The following is a 26235-nucleotide window of genomic DNA, read 5'->3' on the forward strand; positions in this document are numbered from 1 at the left end:
TGTGCTCGGGCAGTTAACTTACTGCCGGAGTATTCCACCCCGAGCCAATTCTCTCGATTACTGCCTTAATCTATTCATTGCTGTGTAGCCTTGTGGCTGTGATTGCGCGTCGTTAAATCTACTCTTATTAATTCCTATTGTTGCCAACTATAATCCTTGCCGTTTTCTCGCAAGCGTTTTCTGTTGCTTCCTTTTATTCCTGGTCCTGATTTTGACCAGCGTTTTCTGTTTGTTGCTCCCGGACGGGTATTTTGTGTTTTGTATTAAAACCCATTTGTTCTCGGACCACCTTTGCTTTGTCTGCTATTTCGGGGATCCACCTCATTATCTTGTTGTGCACGAAGCGATCATTTTATCGCTTCGGGCACAACGTGACAGAATACTCCGGCCACCATGGATCCCGCAGACTTAGAAAAGATTTTTTCCGTTCTGTCCTGCCGAGAGCAACAGTTAAGTCAGCAGGGCCAAGCCATTTCGGAAATCAGCAGCGCGGTTTCCATGCTGGCTCACAGGTTCGATGATTTCGAACCCCGTCTTGTACGGGTGGAGGAACGGAGAGCACCTCCCTCCGTGATTCGTCCTGCCACCCCTGAGGCACCCGCATCATTTCCCACAATGATGAGGGAGCCTTCGCTTCCACACCCCCCACGTTACGGGGGTGAGCACGGGCAGTGTGGGTACTTCCTCCACCAGTGCTCGCTCGTTTTCGACCAGCAACCTTACCTCTATGCTACTGACGCCGCGAAGGTGGCATATATTATGAGCCTGTTGACAGGTCCGGCGGCGTCATGGGCGATGGCGACAAGCGACGCGAAGCCGAGCCTCCGGTCTTCATTCCACGGCTTCGTGGCGGCGTTTCGCCGGGTGTTCCACCATCCCGTGCGGGGCAGAGAGGCTGAGGGCCGGCTACTTGAACTCCACCAGGGGAGGCGATCGGTGGCGGACTACTCCATCGAGTTCCAGATTCTGGCCGCCCAGAGTGGCTACGGCGACCGGGCGCTGTGCGGACTGTTTCGCCGTGGATTAAACACCGAACTCAAGGATGAGCTGGCGACTCGCGACCACAGCTCCAACCTGGAGGAGTTAATCGAGCTCTCCCTGCGATTGGACAACCGCCTGAGAGAGAGAAACCGGGAGCGGGGAGGTGATCGTTCTCCGTCCCGGTGTGCCACGTACTGCGGGGAGGAGCCGATGCAGCTGGGTGGCGAAAACGTTGGACCGGAGCAGAGACGGCGCCGATTCAACGATCGGGCTCGGTCTGACAGCTGTCAACGAGGACCTCATGCTGCTCCCAGCCGACCGGAACATTCCCCATCCTCGCCCTCCAAAAACTGTGAGTCCCGACCCCGCGCAGAGTCCCCCACGCCTCGGCGAACTGACTCCCGGCCGGGACACACCGGGAGACTGGAACTCGAGGGGGAGATATTTGAGGGGCCCCGGTCGCGGCGGGTTAGGGCTCTGATAGACTCGGGGGCTGATGGTTGTTTTATGGATACCGACTTCGCCGCCGACCTGGGCTGTTATGTCGAGAAGTTGGCCGATAAAAAGCGGGTTTGTGATCTCGATGGACGCCTCCTGGGGGTCGTGACGCAAAGAACAGAACCACTAAAACTAAAATTATCCGGTAACCATGTTGAGCATCTACGGTTCGATTTATTGCAGTGCCGTAACGCTCCGGTTATTCTCGGCTTGCCCTGGCTCAGGACTCACAACCCCGTAATTTCCTGGGAGCGTCCGGCAATAGAGAGTTGGAGCCGGAACTGTTATGAACGTTGTTTAGGATCAGCCGTAGGGCAGCACGAACGCGCCGGTGACGACATCCCCGAAACTATCTGCCTTGACGGAGTGCCAGACTGCTATCATGACTTGCGTCAAGTGTTCAGCAAGGATCGCGCACGCTCTTTGCCCCCGCACCGACCCTACGATTGCGCCATAGACCTGCGGGCGGGCGCTCCGTTGCCAACCTCCCGGCTGTATCAGGTGTCTAAACCCGAGCGCGAGGCACTGACGGAATACATCAACAGCTCGCTCGCTGCAGGTCTAATTAGACCATCGCGATCGCCGTTAGGTGCGGGGTTTTTCTTTGTTGGAAAGAAGGACAAATCCCTGCGACCGTGTGTGGATTATCGGGGTCTGAACGACATCACAGTAAAAAATAAGTATCCGCTACCATTGCTAGACTCCGCCTTCGCCCCTTTACAGTCAGCCACAGTCTTTTCAAAATTAGATTTACGCAGTGCCTACCACCTGGTTCGCATCCGGAAAGGTGACGAGTGGAAGACTGCTTTTAAGACCCCGCTCGGCCATTTTGAATATCTGGTTATGCCCTTCGGGCTGACAAATGCCCCCGCCGTTTTTCAGAATCTCATCAACGACGTGTTGAGAGACATGCTGAACATTTTCTGTTTCGTCTATCTCGACGATATTTTAATTTTTTCCCAATCAATTCAAGAACACAAGCGACACGTCAGGCTGGTATTGCAGCGTTTATTAGAGAACAAGCTCTTCGTCAAGGCAGAGAAGTGTGAATTCCATGTACCTGTCATCTCCTTTCTGGGGTTTATAATTGAGCAGGGCAAGCTGAGAGCAGACCCCACCAAGACGGAGGCGGTGACGAACTGGCCAACACCGACTAACCGGAAGGAGTTGCAACGCTTCTTGGGGTTCGCTAACTTCTACCGTCGTTTTATTCGCAACTACAGCCAAAAGGTACTCCCGTTGACCCGTCTGACGTCCACAAAAGTCCCATTCAAATGGGATTCGGCTGCGGGGTCGGCATTTTCCAGCCTAAAGGCCGCATTCACAAATCCCCCGGTACTGCAACATCCTAACCCGGACTTCCCGTTCGTCGTAGAGGTGGACGCCTCGGATTCGGGAGTCGGGGCCGTTCTGTCCCAGCGTTCCCCGGTCGACCAGAAATTGCACCCCTGCGCCTTTTTCTCTCGTCGACTCAGTACAGCAGAGTCCAACTACGACGTGGGCAATCGTGAACTGCTAGCTGTAATCGTCGCCCTACAGGAATGGCGCCACTGGCTCGAGGGGGCTAAGGAACCGTTCACGGTCTACACCGACCACAAGAACCTGGAATATCTCCGCTCCGCTAAAAGACTCAACCCCCGTCAGGCCCGGTGGGCACTATTCTTAACCCGTTTCAACTTCATCCTCACATACTCTCCTGGCTCAAAGAACACCAAGCCCGATGCCCTTTCCCGTCTCCATGACCCCGTGGAGAGGGACCGGTCACCAGAGACCATCCTCCCAACCCGGTGCATCGTGGGGGCGTTGAGATGGGAGATCGAACAGAAGGTCCAGGAAGCCCTGGATGGTGTCCAGGTCCCGGCTGGATGCCCCGCAGGGAAGTTGTTTGTACCCCCACCTCTGCGCTCGGAGGTGTTGCAGTGGGGGCACGGGTCCAAGGTGGCCTGCCATCCTGGGGTGAACCGGACTGTGCATCTCGTCACCCAGCGGTTCTGGTGGCCGGAGCTTCGGAGGGATGTGGTGGACTATATCAATGCCTGCTCCGCCTGCGCCTGCGGCAAGGTCTCACATAGGCCTCCGGCAGGACTGCTCCAGCCATTGCCCATCCCTCCTCGACCTTGGTCACACATCGCCCTGGATTTCGTCACGGGCCTCCCTCCATCCCGTGGGCGGTCGGTCGTCCTCACCATCGTGGACCGGTTCTCTAAGGCGGTTCATTTTGTTCCGCTGTCTAAGTTGCCGTCTGCGCTGGAGACCGCCGACCTCCTAGTCCAACACGTCTTCCGTCTCCATGGGATCCCGAAGGACATCGTCTCGGATCGGGGGCCCCAGTTCGTGTCCCGCGTATGGAAGCGGTTCTGCCGATCCCTCGGGGCCACGGTCAGTCTGACCTCGGGATACCACCCCCAGTCTAACGGACAAGCCGAGCGTGCCAACCAGGATCTGGGAGCGGCCCTCCGCTGTGTATGCCTGCGCAGTCCCTCCTCCTGGGTCGACCACCTACCGTGGGTGGAGTACGCACACAACACCCTCGTCTCTTCAGCCACTGGTAGGTCCCCCTTCATGTCGGCCTACGGGTATCAACCGCCGCTGTTCCCGTCCCAGGAAGGACAGGTGGAGGTCCCGTCTGTGCAGCATCACCTCAAGCGAGCCCACCGCGTATGGAAAGAGGCCCGAGCTGCATTGGCCCGCACGGCGACCCGGAACCAGCAAATCGCGGACCGTCGTCGGCGCCCGGCACCTACTTACGTGGTGGGGCAGGAGGTGTGGTTGGCTACGAGGGATCTCCGCCTGGCCGGCACGTCCGCGAAACTGGGACCCCGATTCACTGGACCGTTCGTGGTCGAGTCCATCGTCAGCCCCGTCACGGTCAGGCTCCGGCTGCCGCCCGCCATGAAGGTTCACCCCGTGTTCCATGTTTCCCTGCTCAAACCAGTGGTTTCCAGTCCCTTGGCTCCGCCTTCCACTCCGCCCCCCCCTCCGCAGGTCGTCGACGGTGACCCGGTGTACACGGTTCGTGCCATCCTGGACTCTCGGCGCAGGGGTAAGGGATTCCAGTATCTGGTCGACTGGGAGGGCTACGGGCCTGAGGATCGTCAATGGGTGCCCCGCTCCTGGATCCTTGATCCGTCCCTTCTGCGCGACTTCCACGCAGCTCATCCGACCAAGCCGGGTAGGCCGCCGGGAGGCGTCCGTTGAGGGGGGGGTACTGTCACGTCCCGTGTTTGCCAGCAGGGGGGCAGACTTTTCCTGCCTACCGCCGACACACCTGTCACCCATTAAGGACTGATTACACAGGGTTTATCTTTGTGCTCGGGCAGTTAACTTACTGCCGGAGTATTCCACCCCGAGCCAATTCTCTCGATTACTGCCTTAATCTATTCATTGCTGTGTAGCCTTGTGGCTGTGATTGCGCGTCGTTAAATCTACTCTTATTAATTCCTATTGTTGCCAACTATAATCCTTGCCGTTTTCTCGCAAGCGTTTTCTGTTGCTTCCTTTTATTCCTGGTCCTGATTTTGACCAGCGTTTTCTGTTTGTTGCTCCCGGACGGGTATTTTGTGTTTTGTATTAAAACCCATTTGTTCTCGGACCACCTTTGCTTTGTCTGCTATTTCGGGGATCCACCTCATTATCTTGTTGTGCACGAAGCGATCATTTTATCGCTTCGGGCACAACGTGACAGCGTCTTGCCACGATGACCAGAAAAAGGTGACATACTGTATCTGCCATCTTGCACACTGTGGAATCATCGGGAAAAAGACAGATGAATGACATGGAAGCAATTTGATGGCGTAACTCTGTGGGTGATGTCCTGCATTCTGCTCATCCACAACACACACACAAAGCTTTCATGGCTTTTAAAAGTGCGTACGGACTCATCCGTACCCTGACCTGTCTGACACATCCAAAAGCCTCCATTCATTTAACAGATGGAGCTCATGTTCCAGGTTTCAAGTGCACGAAACAGTAAGTTTTACATTAACAACTTGAATCACTGTAACATGAAAAAAATCACCCCAGTAGCTGATTAAATATTGTGATTCATTTTATGATCAAATCAAGCACAACACAATGTGCAGGCAACCAACCCATTCATTGTGTATGTCCTGGGCACAAAGTGAGCAGTGCGAAAACTATTATTGTGTATATTTTGGTTGGGTCAGTTGGGGTCCAACTTCAATTTTGTAGCTATTAGCATATTGTGCCAGCGATATACGAAAATAGCTTGATTGAAGTTTGCTGGTGAAAGAAAAGCAGAGAGGGGGTTCTGAAAATAGGCAATTAAAAGAAGAATGAACCAAAATTGTTGCATTCAATCTCCCTCCAACCAGCACACAAAACCAATGTTCTTTGGATGCAAAAAACTATAATCAGACTACAGCCGTGATTAAGATTTTTAATTTGAAATGGTAAAATATGAGGGAACATGGGAATTTGGAAAACAAATTTGCTCCGAATAAAGAAGAGGAACATCAGAAGCGAACTCGGTGAAATTGTCATATCAAGCCGCAAGCAGGATTCTAGTCACATACAAGAAGACACAATAACAAAAGGCAACAGAGAGCTCATCTGGAATTGATTGGATTCTAGGTGAGTACAAGAAACCATTCTCAGATGAAGAAAATAAAAGAATCAATATTAGGTTCAAGATTAACATGTATATTATTACTTGGAATTTCTAAGATGGCCTACAGGACAGAATACATATTTTCTTCTTTCTTGGGGATCTTTGTGTTCCTGTACATTACAAAAGAAATGAACATTTCTGGGGGGTTTGATGACAGAGTTCGTGTATTCTTTCAATCAACTATTTTAATTCATGTCGTAATTGATTGACATTGCATTTCAGTTCTTATTTTTAATGTTGTTTTGAATTAAGATATTTGTGCCAAACATTACACTACATTCGCATGAGGCCTGACCAACCTTAATAAATAGACCTTTGCTTCACTGAGGAAAACAAATCAAAATACAAAAAATGTGGACCCAATTTGAGGAGAAAAAAATTCTAAATACAAAAAAATGTGGACCCAATTTGAGGAAACAGAGCAAAAAAGGTGTATTAAATTATGCAAAAATCTGACACCCAGAGAGAGGGAGTTTAAAATGCCCATACGGTACAACAAATAATTCAGACACTATAAGTGTTTCAAAAAATGCAAAGGGAAAGAAATGAAAAATAATTTAAACTGTATCCTTTGGAAAGAAAGGAGAGACCACCGCGATGCTATTTTGCAAACAAAAGTGATGGCATGAAGCAATGCATGAACCACTCACAGACAATGTCTCTTTTCAACCATAAAAAAACAAACGTTCTTTAAACAAAAACAAATGTTACGTTATTTCAGTTGTCATATGTTGTTTTCGCCTATGCTCAATTTGGATAGCGTTGTAACCTGCAGCTCTTTCTTTACCTAATCGGCTTGGTCGTGTTCGTACAGACACTACGTTGGGCCAAACTGCGGTTCTGCTTACTTATTTGTTTTTGTTTGATTTCTCTTTACTTAGTAAATAAAAAAATAAAAACATTGGAGATGTGGTGATTTCAGGTTAATAAAATGTACAAATAATTATATTTTTCTCATTTTTGATGGATGATGAATACCGAAAATATTTAATAGGGCCCCCCTGCACCCTTCGAATAGAAATGAACGTTGGTGACGTAACACCACAAATCATCACAGGGTATCGACTTTATTCACACCAAGAAACCATTTATGAACCGACTTGCTGTATTTCTTTCGGATGTATTATTGTATTTTGCAGATTCTCCATCAGCTCACCCCTTCCCCTGCATTCTCCAAATGAAGACAAAACAATATCAGTTCCATTTTCTACTCGCTTTCCAATGTTTTGGGTGTGTTCACGGTTTACCATCGCATGAATGATTAATTTATAAGAATAAAACAACTCCCCAAAATCACCAACACCCAGCACCAGAGTACCACCGAGCCGCTGATGGACTGACAGCCGCCTGCTCGAACGACGCGTCGGCTTGGATGTGCTCAGTCTCCCTGGAGTGCGTGTGGGAGGAGGAGGAAGAAGTTTCTCCCACCCCCAAAAGGCACGCTCCTTTTTAGACGCGCTAATTCCAGGAAGGAAACAGACGATGCCTGTCGACCCTCGCTCACACTCGCACCGCGGACGCTGGATTTGCTAATTGCTGACATTATTCCACTTTAGTCAAGTTCTTCTGCGTGGCCGTGGAGCGATTGTCGAATCAGAGGATGCTCCCACAGGTCATTCGGATCCTTTACGTCTTGTCGTTCTGCTTTTTCCAGGGAGGCTTTATCAGGTGAGGAGCGATCATATGTCATTATGTTATGTGTCGCTTTTCTGTGTCATCAACTTTTTTGTTTAAATCGCTGTACAGTAGGACCATTACGCTATTATCCACTTTTTAACTTTCCGGAACCGAGTTAGTGTGCAGTACTGCTTAAATTAGAACCTTTAATAGAGCATAATAAATAGAACATTGTTGCTGCAAATTACTTTAATTTCTTGTGAGATACCACAACGGAGTGTGGATAGTACTTCTGCCTCTATTCAGGAAATTCTGGTTTCAATTTATATTTATGCTTATTAAAATGTATAGCTTCCACCTATTCAGTTGTATATGGAGTGTGCGTGTTGTCTCCGTGCTTGCATGTTTTCTCGAGTTACTCTGTGCTCCTCACATATTCGAAAAACGTGAATACCTGTATTAGGTTCACTTATGGCTCCAAATTGTCCATCGTGGTGAATGTGAGTATGAGCCCTTGTTTGTCTCTATGTGCCTGGTGATTGGCTGGCGACCAGTCCAGGGTGGGATAGGCTGCAGCTGTCCTGCAACCTCAGCGAGGAAAAACACTACACAAAATGGATGAATGGAATTACCAACGAGGCTACCTGTAAAATCCTGTCTTGCGCTTGCATTCCATTGTAACAATTCATTAACAATAGCCGCAGGTGAAGTGTGCATATGCATAACAAGCATAGAGGACACAGTTAATCCACACTTGTTTTTGAGAGTATTTGGAGAAGATAGCACTATTTGATTGCATGAGGAAAAAAAGAGAAGCTGATCAGTGAGGGTTAACAAATACTATTCACGCAAACGAATAAAAACAAAACAAACCCCTGATTCAAATGATCACCTCATCAGCAAGCTCGGTAGAAGCCTGATTAGGAACTTTATCATTTTAAATGGGTCTTTTGTCGGAATAGGCAGTACAACAGTGGCTCTTGAGTACTGGAGATGCCGACCCCCGGTTTAGGCTAACGGAGATTCTAAATTGTCCATAGCTGTGAATGTGAAAGGTTGTTTGACTCCAAGTGCCCTGCGAGTGACTGGAGACCATTTCAGAGAGTACCTTACCCACTGCCCGAAAATCGGCTTTGATAGGCTTCAGCTCGCCTACATTTCTAATGAAGACAAGCGCTATAGAAAATGAATGGTTGGAATTTCCTCTGAAGAACCAGCTGCCCCTGCAATTCTGGCTTGCTGTTGTGAAACAGTGTTCAAATTGGGTCGACACACTTTGGCCATAATAATGGCCATACGTGCTGGGTTGGAATTGCAGGTGAAGAGCCCACATTGCACAGTTTGGTTGCATAATGAAAAAATATGAAGCTGCTTCCAGTAAGGGGATGTGTTGATCACAAGATAAACGTGAAAAAAATGCACTGTGAAACGTTATACGAATGCCATGTCAGTGGACGATCGTATTTATTTAAAGAAAACATTGTGCACATCATCCATTCTTGATCATTTCATTGCGTGGAACTACAGTATGTTGTAATTGTTGATGATGCAAATGAGTCAATATGGAGTGCACAACTTGGCAGCACCTGCTCTTGCTAGCTTTCCTGGCAGCTCCATACCCATCGAGTGATATGCTGTACTCACGATTGCTCCTCCGGATGTGACAAAACCATTTAAGTCAACTCTCTCTAACTTTTTCTCCCAAACTTCTAACATCTCACATCCCTGTGAAAGTTGATATTAAGATAATAACAATTAGTTAATCATCAAGTCAGGAGTTTTTTGTAGAATGCCTTCCCAACTATCCATACAGTATTTGGAATACACCAGTGTATTTGTTTACAATGTACGGTACAGTATAAGACAAACAATACTATAACTCGGATTTGATTTCAAACGTCTAGTTTTAATTTCAAGTAAATTTACCCTGTGGGGAAATACAGTACACAATGCATGGATATTGCAAGTGTAATACGGTGACCTGGTGATGAAGTTCTGCCTTGACGAGTGATGCTGTCATTACGGTCAGTGTGTGCTAGTTTACATGGCTTTGGCCCAGCAGTTGATAGGACAGGGTGACTCATTTGCAAGAGACATGACCACCCCTCAAAACAGGCAGATGGAATGTTCACGATCATGCAGTACACTCCCATCAATTGCCTTCTTACCCCCAGTCTCCAAACTTGTATTTTTGCATTGAAGCACTCACCCTATTTCATGCCCTGCCAAACTCTTCAGGTGAGTGCAGAAAAGGAATTAAGAGTCACATAATCCCACCAAGGTACAGCGGGGTGGGGGCCCAGAGGGTGCAAGAGGAGAAAGAGGGGAGGGGGAGGAGTTGGGCCCATTTAGTCCCCGGGAGCAGTCAAGTGACAGCATCTCCTCAGAGAAATTAGATGCTCAATCTGTGTAGGGGCGAGGGATGGAAGACAGGCAGAATCTGATGCAGCGGGATGGAGCAGAATGGGATGCAACGGAAAAATGCCAACAAAGAAATGGAGAGGGTATTTCATTTGGCCCGAGGCACTGGGAGAAAAGGTTCCGATAGGAAATAGAAGAGATGGGGAGGGGGTTAGTGTCATAAATTAGGAGATTGTCATGTAGCCTGATTGATAAGCAGTGGACGGGATAGAAAAGAAAATGAGAATGTGGAAATGAAGAATGTGATAAGAAGTTGGTATCACTAAACAACGTATGTATGTGTGTGCATGTGCATGAAACACACACAGATTCAAAATATGATGAGTTGAATACATTTTACCAGTGGGACGATAACCATAGAAACGGAATGTTCTGCAACCAATAGGAACTCATTCAGTACCAGCCAATTTTGGCCCCCTTTTTTACCCCAAGTCTTGGAAAAATTGGGGGGAAAAAAGTATCTGGGGTTGAACGTGTGGAGTACAATACAATACAATACATGCTGATTTATATAGCGCTTTCACAACAGCAGCAGTTGTAATAAAGCGCTTAACAAAACAATTAACATAAAGTAAAATAATAAACAACACATAACATAAAACACGGACAGTCATGCAGTTCTAACCACTTTTCTATCACACGCTTTGTTGTTTGAAGCAGTTTGAGATGAAAGAGGAGAGAATCAAAGTTTCCTTTAACCAGTGGATCAGAGACGTCATGCTCAAAATGTGCACACATCAGCTACAAGCTAAGTTTCAAAGTCAACAAGAAGCTGTAGCATCCATTGACGAAAAAAGAGATTGGTTCACTTCTCCTGTCCGATGGAAATCCATTTCAATTCCAAGCGGCGACTCACGGTTCCAAATACGCATCGAAGCACTGCGCCAACGCTCCTCTCTCCTCATCCTCAACTTCAGCAGCCATCCATTCAGCCGCACCAACGCCGACTGTCCAACAGCGCCGACATAGCCACTGAACAAAACGGGGTTGTGAAAAATGCTGCCCAAAAAATGGGCGCAAAAAACACAAGCGCCCCAGGTCTGTCCAGCACCGACAGTCAATGGCGCCGACATTCCTCCCAATCAAAATCTGTGCTGGTACAGGCGTGCTGCCGAGAATGCGCAACCACCAAGCACAGATTCTTCTCCTTTGACGAATGTCGTGGCCAAAAAACGCTGAAAACAGTCCATATCAGGTCCGCACGATGAAACAACAAACAACATATGTGACAAAACAAAAGACAAAAACACAAAAAAAGAACAAAAAAGCGAGGCTCTTGAAGAGCACTTGCCCGAAGGCTGCCTACTCGGGCGCCATCTTGGGGGGAAAAAAAAGTGTGAAAAGACTGTTTTTTTTAAATATGAGCAGTATAATAGGGGTCATGCGCAACCAACAAAACACGAAAACACATTTTCCTCTGTTTAAGGTCACTGCTGGAGCCCCTGGCAGGGGTGACCAACCCGCGGCTCGTGAGTGTGTGTGTGTGTGTGTGTGTGTGTGTGTGTGTGTGTGTGTGTGTGTGTGTGTGTGTGTGTGTGTGTGTGTGTGTGTGTGTGTGTGTGTGTGTGTGTGTGTGTGTGTGTGTGTGGTGGGACAATGGCATCGGACAGGGGACACAGCAGCTGTAAATATATTAAACGTCTATATTATCTTTTGTTTTACTTAAGATGTCTTCAAGTACTAGCTACCATGCCCATCTAAGATGTCTTTTTTCATGTTTACATACTGTATCATATCATTTCTAGATTAGTTAATGATAAACCTGTGTTTAACATTTGTCCGAAGATATCGGTGATAAAGAAAATAATATTCAAGCAAGTTCAGGTTCAAATGTGGTTATCAATGTGCATACGCATCCAAGTCCGTTAACCTGTTTAAAGGGTCATGTGATGTTACACATATACACCACAAATAGCAGATGCTAAATGTAAATAGCAATTAGCTGAAAGCAGGGATGCTCACTAAAAGTGTCATTTTAGCCAGTTTTACTTTAATTTTAATTTTGTTCAACAGTGTTTGAATTGCTAAAAATGAAACTTAAAATTTTACCATCATAAGGCGATGTTTAAAGTTACATTTTAACATTCTTCACTGCCGCACAGTGTAAAAATATTTTTTTCTCATTCAACAAAGTGGCATAATGTCAAAGTATTCACTGAAAAACACACCTATAAATGGCTGTCTGGATATTTCTGTACACCCAAAGAATGCCGCCCAAATGTCCTGCTCCATCGAAGGCGTCATGCTAAAGGGGAAGTTGCTAGCTGACAGCCAGTAGTCATGGAAGATTCTAGTAGAGGTTCTTCATTTTGTGGGGTTAACTTCGGATAAAGCAGGGTGGAAAAGATGCTCTCCATCCTGTGGTCATGTGATGTGTATCAGACCCATGACAAAATGAAAGTGGTGAAATGAATGGCGTTGGCATAAAGGTCAAAGGAGATGAGCAAGGTTATTCTGTGCCTGGAGTGAAGAAATATCAGGAAACAGGTCCTATTATCCAGCCATTTTGCTATTTATTGATTTATTGAAAGTGTGTTACTCTCCACCACAGCAGATAAGTTAATAAAGAGTCAAAGTACACGGCCAAGTCGATTTAATTTTTTCATTACGAGGTTTAAAATGAGTCGAACTGAATTCTCCTGCCGTCCTGTCACTGGGCTCACAGGAAATAATAAACCCTGTAGACGTTTTATAATTTGAGTGTTTGCATGACTGCCTTCACTTTATTGTTTTGTGCCACATTTGTCTGATCCCCGCAGACGCCCACTCCAATTAAGATGACATACGCCACGCTGTGGTACTCCTAACTTCTGTTCTTACAGGAAAAAACTGAAATGTAACATCAAAGCAGACATCCCGAGGCGAAGGATCAATCACCTGCACATTGAAGAAAGTTAATTTGTTCAAAAACTGGCATGTTGGACCCCAGTCCTTCTCTAATAATGAGACTGCTGGCCCCGCTGGACAGGGTACAATGCCAGTGAGGGGGTTGTTCTTAAATACTAGAATATAAGTATGGTAATTGCACACCCACTATGGCAGTGCCACTCTTGTGTGTTTATTTATTTTATTTTATTTCAGGAAATATGAGACACTTTTACATTCATAGATTGATAAACAATGTTAAGAAATTAATTCTTTGCTGGAAGTTGATCTAAATCTTTCGCTTTTTTTCTTGTTTGTTTTCTTTAATTTTAAAAAGGATACACTGTGATCCAGAGACGTATAATTTTCGAGCCAAATGTAATCGCGGCAGAGAATTAGGGGGTGCGAGTTTTTAAAATGTTTTACCTTCCTGTCTAAATCAATCAAAAATGTAGTAAATTCTCTGAACCCGTTAACAGAACTGTTCAGGGTGGAGCTCATAAACACAGCAGTTTTTAAAAATTCAACCCGTGGTCCAGTTGAGTACCAGGCCTCGATACCAATCCCCGGTCAGGACACTCTTCTTCTTCACAATACCATGGGTTGGAGGCACTTGTGAGCGATGTCTGCTATCCCGTGGTTAATAGTAAACATTGATATTTTCAAAAATTAATCAAGGGCCACTCCGAGTGTGGGAGAGTGCCGCATGTGGCCTCGGGCCACCGATTGCCCACCCCTGCTCTAAAGTGTACATACATTAAAAATGCTGGGCTGTTTACAAAACTCACTCACTGGCTGTGGCCTTCCTTTGAGAAAATTGCTTGTGGGATTAATTGTTTTGACCCAGTAGATTTGGTTGTAGATTGGATTTAACCAGTCTGAAAAGGTGAAGCTGGTCATCGTTATGGATTGTTGTGTACCGAATTTCAAGTAAATTAAATGTAATGTTCTTCGAAAATGTTGATGCTGACTGGGGGCTATACAGCAAAAAAGGATTCCCAGCCACTTGTGGTCCCAAGCGTGGATCAAAATGGTGTGTCAGGATAGGTATCAGGTGTAAAAACTATCAAACATATCATTCGAATGACTTGCGGTGGTTGCTGCTGACTAGGAAAGTTGCTTCTTCTTCTTTTTAGGAATGTTAGCATTCACATGTGGATTCTTTTTAACCACAGTTATACTGATAGCCAGAGAAGGGCATCGGCAGTCCGGTGCTGATAACCTTGTAATCCATTTCTTGGTAGCTCTAACTCATCACTGTGGATAGTTTTTACCCTCTGTTGGATCAAAATCTTGACCCAAAGCGCTGGGTCAAATCCTCAATCCAATGTGCTGGGTATAAATAACCCAGTATTGGCTCAGTCTCGTTTAGCTATTTCACGGGTTAGCTATTTCACATAATTCACATTATTTTTAACTAAGCAGTTTTAAGAGTGTTAGTGTGAATATGAAATGGTTGTTTGTCCCAGCAATCAAGTAACTACGTCTCATAGGCATTTCTACGGATAATTCTGAATGAATTCACATCCTTACACAGGCATCTGAGCTTTCTGTATTGATACAGTATTGTTAATTTTATTTATTTTATTTTACGGGCATTTTAAGGGTGACCTCATGCGTAACACATTTGCATCAATTTGTACTTACCGTATCTTCTTTCTTGTCATACCTCTCTCGCCCAAAGTCTATAACGACTGTAGTTACCTCATACCTGTCAACCTCGGTTTAAAGCTGCCCTTATAGATGATTACGATTCCCCTTACAAAGCAATAAAAACCCGTACGACGGTTTACCGCGCATGCGCATATCATGCTTTATCAATCCGACCGTATGTAGCGATGAAAAAAAAGATACGATTGAGGATTACTTTTGCTGGTTTGCCGTGACAATAGTAGCGATCGACGACAGCATTGTCGTTGGCTGCCAGCAGGTGAGACGATCTGGATTAGAGCCAAAATGGTCTTTGTGAGATCGGTTCACAATTGTTTTTTCCCCCCGTATAAAAGTTGTAATACGCTGCACATGATTTGAAGTGATAAAAAAAACGTACAAAATACGAGGTTCAACACGATAGTGTATGTGTAGTAGTCAGCTATGTGATGATACTTTGTAAAATTAAAGGCAAAAATAAAAAATAAAAAAAACCTCTTCCGGTTTCAATGAATGAGAAGCGCGGCATGCAGACAAATGGGATGCAGATGTCTGCCAGCCAAGCTGGTAATAACGGTTGACTCACAACAATGCCAACACAAGCACAACGTAAAAAAGAGCGCGGCGGGCAATTAATCAAGATTATGTTTCATTAATTATCATCCTACATGAGTAACGAAAGAAAAGCTGATGATTTTACATCAACACAAGTTTTGTATTGGGGGACATGAACATTGTGTATGTTTTAATGATACATAGATGCTCACTTTGGAGTCAAAGTAAGCTGTTAGAGGCTCCAACTCATCCACGACCGCGACCCTGTTGAGGACAACATAATGGACCCCAGTCCCACTATATATAACCTTTAACTGTTTCTGTTCTATGACATGCACCGTGTCCTGATGGTGTAGGATCAAAACCCCCTTTGAATGTATGCAAGAATGGCTTTTGAAAGCAAAACGTCTTATCCTTTGGAGAGAAATGGCTGTTCCCCTGGCCCCCGCTCGGTCCCATACGCACTAACCCATGAACTTCTGACATGTCTCCGCCATTGGATAGAATGAAAAACCAAGTCCATGAATAATGAAGGCATGGTGAAGTGTATCACATGTGCCTCACAGCTTCAGAGTAAACCTTCACTTTCACCTGCGGTAGCAGCTGGCTGACGCTGAAGGTGTAAGCTTGTGAAAATAAGGCACATCGATGCAGAGAAAGTACAATTATCCCCACAAGATACAATATTAATATCCAAAATTGAATCCAACAGCAACGGTAAAACGGTGGCGTAATGTTTGATCGTCCGATTCATGCATTTTACTGGTGCCCAAGGTGACATTGTGTTGACATGCTAGATACAATAAAAGCACCAATGCTATGAGAGCCCCAGCACCGACGACACAATATGCTAATGCAATGCAATTTGCGCAATTCTCTCAGGTCGAAATGTCCACTTATTGACGAGAGCTGCACTTTGGCTCAGAGGGTTTAGTGCCATCGTTTTTTTTTTTTTTTGTGCTGGCTGCAATTAGAACAATGAAAGGGGGATGCATGATGGAGCCCTCCATCATGTCATTATGTCTGCCCAAGCAGTTCGGGCCAATTAAACTTCACTTACAGGAACTTAGGAACATCTGGCCTATGTAAAACAGAACTCTTAAAATTGTATATGGTGGAAAAAAGCAGAGAGCTGAGTAGATAGTTTTTCGGTTTTCCATCATACATTATTTTTTCAAGAGACCAAGAATGAGCGAGTCTCTCATGATTCTGTTTTTGTTTAGATTATATTTGAGGTTTATTTTCGTCGTGTGCCATTTTTTTGTTTGTTTTCCGCATTAGGTTTTATTTCCAGCTGCTCTTGTCCAGGTCCCTTGTGCTGACCAATCAGCTCCCTCAACCCTTTGTGTCTTGTCCAGGGGTTTCTTGTTGTCTCGTCAGTTTGCGTGGAATTACTTCCCTGGTTTCTGTCAGTCTTTGTGTATCATTGTTCCTGTCACGTTGTTTTGTGCTTCTGTCATGGGTTTTTGTTTGCTTGTTACTTTGGCTTATTGGGGTTTAAGAATTTGTTTGTATTTTAGTAGAGCTGTCAAACGATTAAAATATTTAATCTAATTAAAAATGCAACTGTCATAATTAACTCAAATGAACTAAAAACTAATCATGATTACTCACGCATTTTTTATCGTTTCTGAATTTACTTTGATATTTTTTTGTCCTATTTTTCCCCATTTTAATGCTCTCATCAACATGGAATCATGAATCAGTTTTCTATGTGCAAAATGCAAATATTTACTGAAATAACAATTTCGATTTTCGTCTATGTGTGCCCTGCGATTGGCTGGCAACCAATTCAGGGTGTCCCCCGCCTACTGCCCGGAGACAGCTGGGATAGGCTCCAGCACCCCCCGCGACCCTAGTGAGGATCAAGCGGTACGGAAGATGAATGAATGAATGAATTTTACATGAACATTTTTCACTTGGAGCAGTTATTCACACAATCTCTCACACAATATTACTGTCCATCCACTACAGTAAAAAAATATTTTGTCACACAACAGTTCCAAGTTTGCTTTGAACACAGCAGTCAGGCTATGTTGATTCTGTTGGTCCTTCTTGCACGGAAGTCTCTATGGGTTTGTGTAGACATCCTTTCGGATGACTACACTTGGTTTGATGACAACACTGGAGACGTTTTATTTTCAGTATGGTCGCTACCACTGCACCGCTGAACTCTCTACGTGCCAGAGTGCACTGTCGCTGTCAGACAAACACAGAGAAGCTACACCCGCTTTATTTATATGGCCACGGAACATTGTAACCTTCCAAACAAAATAGTTCCAAACAAGTAACAATCGCATCAGTGGCATACATCGTATTCGACAGGCTACCTGCTCTTTATTCTCATTTCTCTCCCGAAACAGTGTCTTCTCCCGCTTGGTGTACCTTTGCCTTCTCCGCTACGTACAATTTCTATACACAGCTTGTAATGGAGGCTCTCGCTGGCAATCCGTTGTGGAGTCGTTCGATGCAATGCGAATGATTTCAGCTTCAGTCAAGCTGTGGACAGGCTTGCGTGCAGTAGCCATACATTTAGCTATGGCTTCAGCAAATTTGTTCTTCGTCGTGTCATCCATTTTCTTCTCCTTGAAATGATCCATAGCTGTCTGTCTGAGACAAGGGGGCGGAGTACTCACGTCAGTTGTGTGCTTGGCCATTAAGTGGTATTTCAGACTCGACGTGCTATGATGATAGCTCAGTTTACGACCGCAAAACTTCAACGTGTTGTCAACTTCAAGCTTCTTGCTTGGCTTTTGACGAAGGCAAACGCTTTTGCTTTCTGCTCCTGTCCCCCACCCCACCCCCACCCTTCACTGCTCGCCACTCAGTCCATGTGCTGTCTTTGTCTGACTTTTCCTAGCCTCCTGTCGTATTTTCATCCTAAAAACAAACATGGAATTGGTTGGCTGGTCTCTCGATGCCATCGACAACATTTTCTTGATGAGAAGAGCAGTCAGTGGGGAGCCTACTTGCCCCTCGGGGACTTTTGCTGCTGGGTACACCTTGGAGATCCTTGGAGGAAGCGGAGAATGGTGTGCCTGTCAACACCGTCCGTTGAGGATGTGGACGACATCTACATTTTCGGCCTTCCGATAAAAGGTATGCTGCTGTTTGGTGTGAGCAGTTTCCTGATCTATCGAAAAATTCAACCGAAGGGAGCGGCTCTATTGGAAGAGGCTGCCGGTCTAAGGATGGCAAAATGCGGATGTCCAACACTCAGACTCAGACTTTGCTCAACCACAAACTGTTGCGGTTTTGGAGCGTCACTGCAGGATGGACGACAACTTGGAGAAACTGGAATCCGTGCTCAAATATTGACTGAAATCACGGATTTGGCTGATCATAGACACATAAGCCACGGACTCAAGGCTGTCTTAAATTATTGGACAGCCTGCTACCAAAACAACATCTGCTATCTCGACCTTCCCCTGATGAAAATATGCACGGAAGCTAGTCCCCCACCATCACCCCCTCCCTCATACATTCCCTTATTTCACCGTCTTCATTGTTTATGTTTTGTGACCTGTTATAACTGTCATGCTTGTGCAGGAGTTTTTTGCCCCACTCAAATTATCCTCAAAATGAGGGTCGTTCGAGCGTGTTTTTTTTTTCCTACCCCCCCCCCCCACCCCCCCTTTGGTCTTGTTAGTGGAACAATCTGGCAACTTTTTAAAAGTAAACTTTCCATTCAGGAACTCTTTAAGTATCCATTTTCGGTGTCTCGCGCTGCCATGGCTGGCAAAACAAACGTGCGTGGACCTGTGCAGCGCGCTTGTTGTTTTTTTCTGGTTTATTTATAGAGCAATGTAACATCCGCTGTGATGTGTGCCGCGTTAATCTTGCAAGAAAACATTTAATCCCGTTAAAATTCATTTAAATTAATGCTAATAAAAACGCGCTAAACTAACAACTCTATATTTTAGATTTAGTTTTTTCAGTGTAATCTGCAAGTTTTTAATTTTATAATAGCATCATAAATTGAGCTGAAAAAAAAATCTTTCATTGTCGACATATTTTACTTGTAATTGAATTTCGCTTAAATTAATTTGGCTTGTGGTTAAATTGGAGCCGATGTCAGCTGACTTTGTTTGTTTGGAAGTGCTCTGTAAATATCTCTAACTAAAAGTTAAAACTTTTGCACTCCTATCCTGTCTGGAGGAAATCAAAACCTGGATGGCACAAAATTTCTTGAAATTCAACGGAAAGAAGACAGAGGTGATATTGTTTGGTCCCAGTGGCCCTTGTACATTCCATCCTATAGACTTGGGCCCCCTGTCTCCTTATCTTAAGTCAACAGTCTCAAACTTGGGCCTTAAACTGGACAGTGATTTCAAACTTGATCGGCAAATTGGTGCCGTTGTTAAATCCAGGTTCTTTCACCTTAGACAGCTGGCCAAAATAAAACCTCTCCTCTCACATGAACACTTTGAGACAGAAATTCATGCCTTGTCACATCCCGGCTCGATTACTGCAATGCCCTTTACTTTGGAGTCAGCCAGTCCTCCATTAAGCGCCTTCAGCTGGTCCAGAATGCCGCTGCTCGCCTCTTGACTGGTATTCGTAAGAGGGGGCACATAACTCCTACTCTGGCATCCCTTCACTGCCTCCCCATTCATTTTAGAGTTATTTTCAAGATCCTCCTCTTTGTTTTCAAATCTCTGACTAATCTCGCGCCACCTTACCTCTCTGAGCTCATCCGCCTCAGGTCTGTGGACCAGACATTATTAGAGGTACCAAGAACTAAACTGAGGCTCAGAGGGGATCAAGCCTTTTCTGTTGCTGGTCCCTCTCTCTGGAATGACCTCCCACTGAACATTCGGCAAGCCTCCTCGCTGCCCATCTTTCAAGCCCTCCTCCACACTCACTTGTATTCTTTGGCATTCGACTCAGCATGACTTAGACTTGTTCTTGGTTTTACTGTTTGGTGCTTTCTACCGCATTTATTACCGATTTGTCTTACTGTTTATTGTGCATGTTAAATTGCTCCATGTACAGCACTTTGTATGCAGCGATGGCTGTTTGAAAGTGCTCTATAAATACTGTTTACTTGACTTGACTTGACTTGTTGACTTGACTAAATACAGTTGAGTTGAGACTTTGGGAGAGAGGCGGGATACACCGTGGACTGGTTGCCAGTCAATCACAGGGTACCAATAGACAAGGATCCATCTGTTGGTTTTTGTCCAAATCTAGTTTCAGTATTATTCAACTACATAATCCTACAGAGAGAAGGACAACTTTTGCACTTGTTGTTGTTCATGTTTCTCTCTCAGCAATTGTTAAATAAAAGCTGCCCGTGTAGTGCTGACCCCCAAAAGCTGGTAAAATATAACCTCCTTTGCACAGGAACCACAATAAAAACTTTTTTTTTAAATGCAATCTAATGTTTCTTAGTGACGCGCCAAAAGGTAGCCATCACACAAACTAATAATCAAACCACTTAGAAGGAAAGTCTGTTAACCTTTAGAGGACAACACAGTGTTTAATTGTGCTGAGTAGTTTTGGCGATAGCTTTTTTATACACAGCACAAAGTTGTTTCAAGAATTACTCTGAAGATCATCTACTTCCATAAATCCCCTGTGATCCGACCTCCAGTTTTCTAGCAGCGTCTTTTCTCCACACATTAGTGAGATGACTGGTTGTCCTTGACAGGTGATGCACGGAATTAAAGTGTAATTATATAAAAATGGGAGGGGACAGTAGACCAACAAGCCTTTTTGTTTTCAGCACAGAAGTTGTAGTTGTGGGAAAGGTACTGTTCCCAGGTGTAAGGATATTGTCGTTTTCGTAGGAATAAATGTTATAATAGACGACGTATATCAAATGTAGTGGGACAAATTGCATTACCAAACATATTCCAATTCAAGCAGGAGCTGGAATTAAATCATCAGCGTCATTGAATCCACCTCCCAAGGAGACAGGTGGAATGTGAAGCCCAGTATGTCGAACAGGATTGTGGTTTATAGCCTGCTTGTCTTGCCTCTCCCACCCCCCACTCCCCTAAACAGGCTCAAGGATTTATGCAGCCATGGGCTTTTTGTTTTCCAGAAAAACTGCAAGACACGCAACGCATGTCCGGCCCCCGAGAGGCTCTTGAGAAAGACATCACCCTATGGGGTGGGGGGGGGAAAGTGGTCAAAGCAAATCGAGCTGTTTCAGGACTTGTCACTTGGACTTGCTTCAGTGGAAAACTCACAGATGACTTTTCGATCCATGACAACAGAAGTGTTTAGGGTGGACAGGCTGTTGTCATTTTGCAAGAGGCAATTGCGTGGATTAGTTTGTGGTTTATAGTGCTTGACTTTATCATTCAACAGTTTGCTCTCTGTGGATGTGTTTCACGACAAACAGCTGGACGCATTTCCAAAATAACTTTTAAGCTTCCTATGTGCATCTAAAGAGCCAATGTTTGTTTATCAAGCTTACTTTCCGTTCAAGGTTCTTATCATGAATGTTTGTGTGGTGTTTTGTGTTGCCGTTTACCTTGATTTTCAATAGGAAAAAATGTGCAGAATGTTCATGTTCCTCTGCTGGTACACCTGAAATAGTTAAAAGCCTTTTCTATTGAACAGCAGTAAATCACTGATCCCTTTCACCAGGAAGTCTATGTGCTCAATCACGTCGGTTCCTTTACTTTGCCTATCTTGTTTTTCTTCTGGAATAATATTGAAATGAGAAGAGCTGGTATAAGCAGGTAATTTGACATTTTGTTTCAACATAGAACAATAAATCCCTTCAATCCACTTTTATTGACATGCCGATCATGTCTCTGATCCAATAGTGGCACAAAAACATTGACCAAGGGTAAGGTGTAGGTGCGCATCTTCCCTATTGGATAAGATAAAAGATATTCAACTCAGTTATTTGACCGCCTTCTTGGAGGTCAGCTTGAGAAAATCTATGATGATGATGATGATGATGATGATGATGATGATGATGATGATGTTATCCCCTCGCGTGGTGGGCTGCCTCCGAGTGGCGCGAGGGGGGAAACGCCGGGGCTCTTGGGCCCCAGGTGCGCCACCAGCCCACCAGCCCGCGGGGAAGGAGGTGGGGTCTCACCGGAAGATGAGGCGCCCCTTCCGGTACGGCCAGCATCTTTACTCTAACTTAAGGGTCAATGTTAAAAAATGGGTCATCTGGAATGCATCAGCTGTTGTCTGTGTGATTCCTTGGCTCCCGGGCAGCAAGTATCCATCCATCCATCTATCTATATATATATTGCGCGTCGTCCCGCACGCGGTCTGTCCTTCCGGTTGTCCCTTTTCAAAACGTACGTACTTCACCGCGCCCCTGCGCGCCGCCACTGCGCCGCTCAGGCAGTGGCTCACTACGATCGCGCGGGCATCTTAGCGAAAAAATGTTGTCTACCCACAAGCACTGCAATGAAATTGTTAGTTATTTAGTAGAGCTAAACATCTCTTTATTTTCGCGATAAGCAATGAAGATGAACAAAAAGTTGAACCAAGCAACAACACTTTTGTGGGTCGAAGGCCCACCTTACCAGCCTTCCGCAGGAACTAGCTGATGAGCCGCCCGCAGGGCGGCGAACTACCACCTGACCAGCCTTCCGCAGGAACTAGCTGATGAGCCGCCCGGAGGGCGGCGAACCAGCTAGTTTTCTATAATCCGTATCCTCTCCGACTCATTGACATTCCCCAGTCACTCACAGGCTGAGACATAAACAGCCATTCACAGCCATGGGCAGTTTTAGATTGTGCTCACACTTGACAGGTTAAGGTTGGGTTAAAAAGAACGCGCTTGCCACCGGTGTACTTTGTTTGATCAAGGGCATGGTATCATTCGAGCCCTGGTGGCCACCAATCATATGGATGCTTGAAAAGATGGATCAAACCCTGTGGATGTTAGGCACATTTCAAATAAAAGAAAAGCAAAGGCATGGGGAATTTCCAAATATAAAACAGGTTGGAGAGTGTTCTTTCCCCACAGCAGCAGCATCTTCATTTCAATTCAATTGTGGACCACTCTGAACACCGGGCTTCTTTGTGGAGTTTGCATGTTTTCAAAGGATTTCTCCAGGTATTCCGGTTGGACCTGACTCATTATCTGATTTTGGGTACCGTATTTTCACGACTATTCGACGCACCGTACGGTTGGGCGCAGTCTCATTAATGGGTGACATTTCTGTATTTTACACAGACAGACCGCACTGTACCAATGGGCGCAGTTTTACAGTGGTAAAACATACACCAGCTTAAAAATACGGCATGCATGCGCGCACGCTAACACGTTACCTTGAAGCATACGGTAGCATGCCAAGACATACAGATACAAGCTAAAAACACGTTTTTAAAAAGGCAACGAAAGCAGAACTGAGTTCGGGTGTATTTTATTTAGCCATCGTACAATGTTCACACGTTTTTCGATCAATCATCACCCAGAAATCCATCAAAGTCCTCATCCTCTGTATCAGAAGCAGAGGACTGCACATCCCAGTTGTCATTGAACGCATCACATGCTAGTGTGAGTTGCAACGCATTGCCGAGCGGAAAGAAGGAGCAGCAACAGCAAAGTCAACATTTCTCTCGTGTGAAGCTTTCCCACATTTGAAAGTAAAGAACAGAGCGAAACATGGTGGCAGCGCATGTGTGTGTAGAAAGAATTGAACAATTGTGCAAGTACATCAAAAACGCTGCGTTCCCTCACGTTGTTGCGTATTGTGGTGTAACTCGCCCAGCGCTGCCTCTCACTCGTTGCAAAGTTGTGTTTGCCATCGATCATCCATTGTTCCCATTCCGTTCGCAACTTTACTTTGAACGCCCGGTTGATGCCAATTTCCAGCGGTTTGAGTTCTTTAGTCAAGCCTCCGGGAATAACGGCAAGCTCAGAGTTTATTTACTTGACTTGGTTTTTCACTGCTGCTGTGAGATGGGCACGCATGCCAAAAGCATGACCGGTGGCTTTAAGTTTGAACTGAGCTTCGTAGGCGTATCTCTTTGTCAAATTTATTTTCAGGGGTTCTTAGAAACCAAAACCGGAGTTGTTTTGCAACAATGCACATTGCCACACTCTATACAGGTGTTGGTACCTGCTTGCGGTGTCCCTTTAGCGTCCACTTACACGCCCACCCTTCACCATTGGCAGACTGCTCCCCAGCTTGCCTGTCCTCTCTCTCTCTCTCTCTCTCTCCCTCTCCATATATATATATATGCACGCCGACACTTCCCTGATTGGCCGACTTCTTTCCCGCATGCCTGGCCACAGTCACTTCCGCCTTTTCTCTATATAAACAGCGTGTCGGCTGTCAGTCAGATTTTGGAACTCAGCGCATACAAAGGACGCTCCGCACCATAAGGCGTCCTGTCCATTTTGGAGAAAATTTAAGACTTTTGACCATTGGGTTCCATCTTAAGGAAACATGGTATTGCCTTCCACTGCTTTGCAGATGACTGCCAGATCTATGTCCCACTGAGCAAGACGCCTTCTCATTAAGGCCACTCCTATCATGTCTGGAAGTAATCAAAACCTGGATGGCACAAAATTTCTTGAAATTCAACGAAAAGAAGACAGAGGGGATATTGTTTGGTCCCAGTGGCCCTTGTACATTCCATCCTGTAGACTTGGGGCCCCTGTCTCCTTATTTGAAATCAACGGTCTCAAACTTGGGCCTTAAACTGGACAGTGATTTGAAAATCGATCGGCAAATTGGTGCCGTTGTTAAATCCAGCTTCTTTCACCTTAGACAGCTGGCCAAAACATTTCCTCTCACATGAACACTTTGAGACAGTAATCCATGCCTTTGTCACATCCCGGCTCGATTACTGTAATGCCCTGTACTTTGGAGTCAGCCAGTCCTCCATTAAGCGCCTTCAGCTGGTCCAGAATGCCGCTGCTCGCCTCTTGACTGGTACTCGTAAGAGGGAGCATATAACTCCTACTCTGGCATCCCTTCATTGGCTCCCCATTCATTTTAGAGTTATTTTCAAGATCCTCCTCTTTGTTTTCAAATCTCTAAATAATCTCGCGCCACCTTACCTCTCTGAGCTCATCCGCCCCTACACACCTGCCCGGCGCCTCAGGTCTGTGGACCAGTCTTTGTTAGAAGTACCAAGAACTAAACTGAGGCTAAGAGGGGATCGAGCCTTTTCTGTTGCTGGTCCCTCTCTCTGGAATGACCTCCCACTGAACATTCGGCAAGCCTCCTCGCTGCCCATCTTTAAAGCCCTCCTCAAAACCCACTTGTATTCTTTGGCGTTCGACTCAGCATGATTTTACTGCTTGGTGCTTTCTACCGCCTTTATTACCATTTCGTCTTACTGTTTATTGTGTATGTTAAATCGCTCCATGTACAGCACTTTGTATGCAGCGATGGCTGTTTGAAAGTGCTCTGTAAATACTGTTGACTTGACTTGACTTGACTTTTAATGGCGCCTTATAGTCGTGAAAATACGGTACTTGAAATTGAATCAGTCATGCAATTAGAATGTCAAAATGATGGGATGTGAAAACAGCACCGTGTTTCTGAGTTGAGGTTGATCGGTTTGGTACAAATGACACCATACTCTGGTCTGAGTCAGGGAACCAACATTGAGAACAAACTCTAAAAGTTGAAGATAAATCACACATAGAAAAGGCTGCCACAAGCCATTCAAACTTGATTCATTTTTTGGTTGCGAGGCAACAGCACTAAGCAATGGACAGTTGTGCTGCCCTAAGGGCTGAAACCTAACATCAGTGCACACAACCCAAGTGACTCTTTTCTTGGGTTAAAGGCACAGGTGGAACACAATTGAGGCTGAACACTCATTGACTTACGTCTCAAGCCGACAATATTTTGTGTACATGGTCCACCATCTAGACCACCATCTATAAACTTGCTCCCTCCATTAGCAGCAACCGCAAGCAATTAAAAGGGTTCAGGGCAGTGGAAGACCAACCAAAGGATAATGCCATATTAAGAAGGGAAAACACCATCCCATAAGTAGCTTAACGTTAGCATGTGGCTAATCGAAGTACAAGATTGTAGCAGCTGGAAACTGGTCTGTGGGGAAGGGAG

The 26235-nt window shown here is 45.4% G+C and overlaps 1 protein-coding gene across 4 annotated transcripts in view; it reads left to right on the plus strand.

Moving 5' to 3' along the window:
* Positions 1–26235, plus strand: part of glra4a (glycine receptor, alpha 4a) — an 81262-nt gene that overhangs the window by 9416 nt on the left and 45611 nt on the right. The window contains exon 1 of one of the 4 annotated variants that reach the window (XM_052074946.1): positions 7450–7777. The exons of 2 other annotated variants lie outside the window; for them this stretch is intronic. In XM_052074946.1, coding sequence (XP_051930906.1) covers positions 7710–7777 — 68 coding nt within the window. In that variant the 5' untranslated portion in view covers positions 7450–7709. Of the gene's footprint in view, positions 1–7449; positions 7778–26235 lie in introns of those variants that run through there. One more of the 4 variants, XM_052074950.1, reaches the window with a different exon arrangement.

The sequence above is a fragment of the Hippocampus zosterae genome, chromosome 1 (genome assembly GCF_025434085.1).
Source record: "Hippocampus zosterae strain Florida chromosome 1, ASM2543408v3, whole genome shotgun sequence".
Lineage (NCBI taxonomy): Eukaryota > Metazoa > Chordata > Actinopteri > Syngnathiformes > Syngnathidae > Hippocampus > Hippocampus zosterae.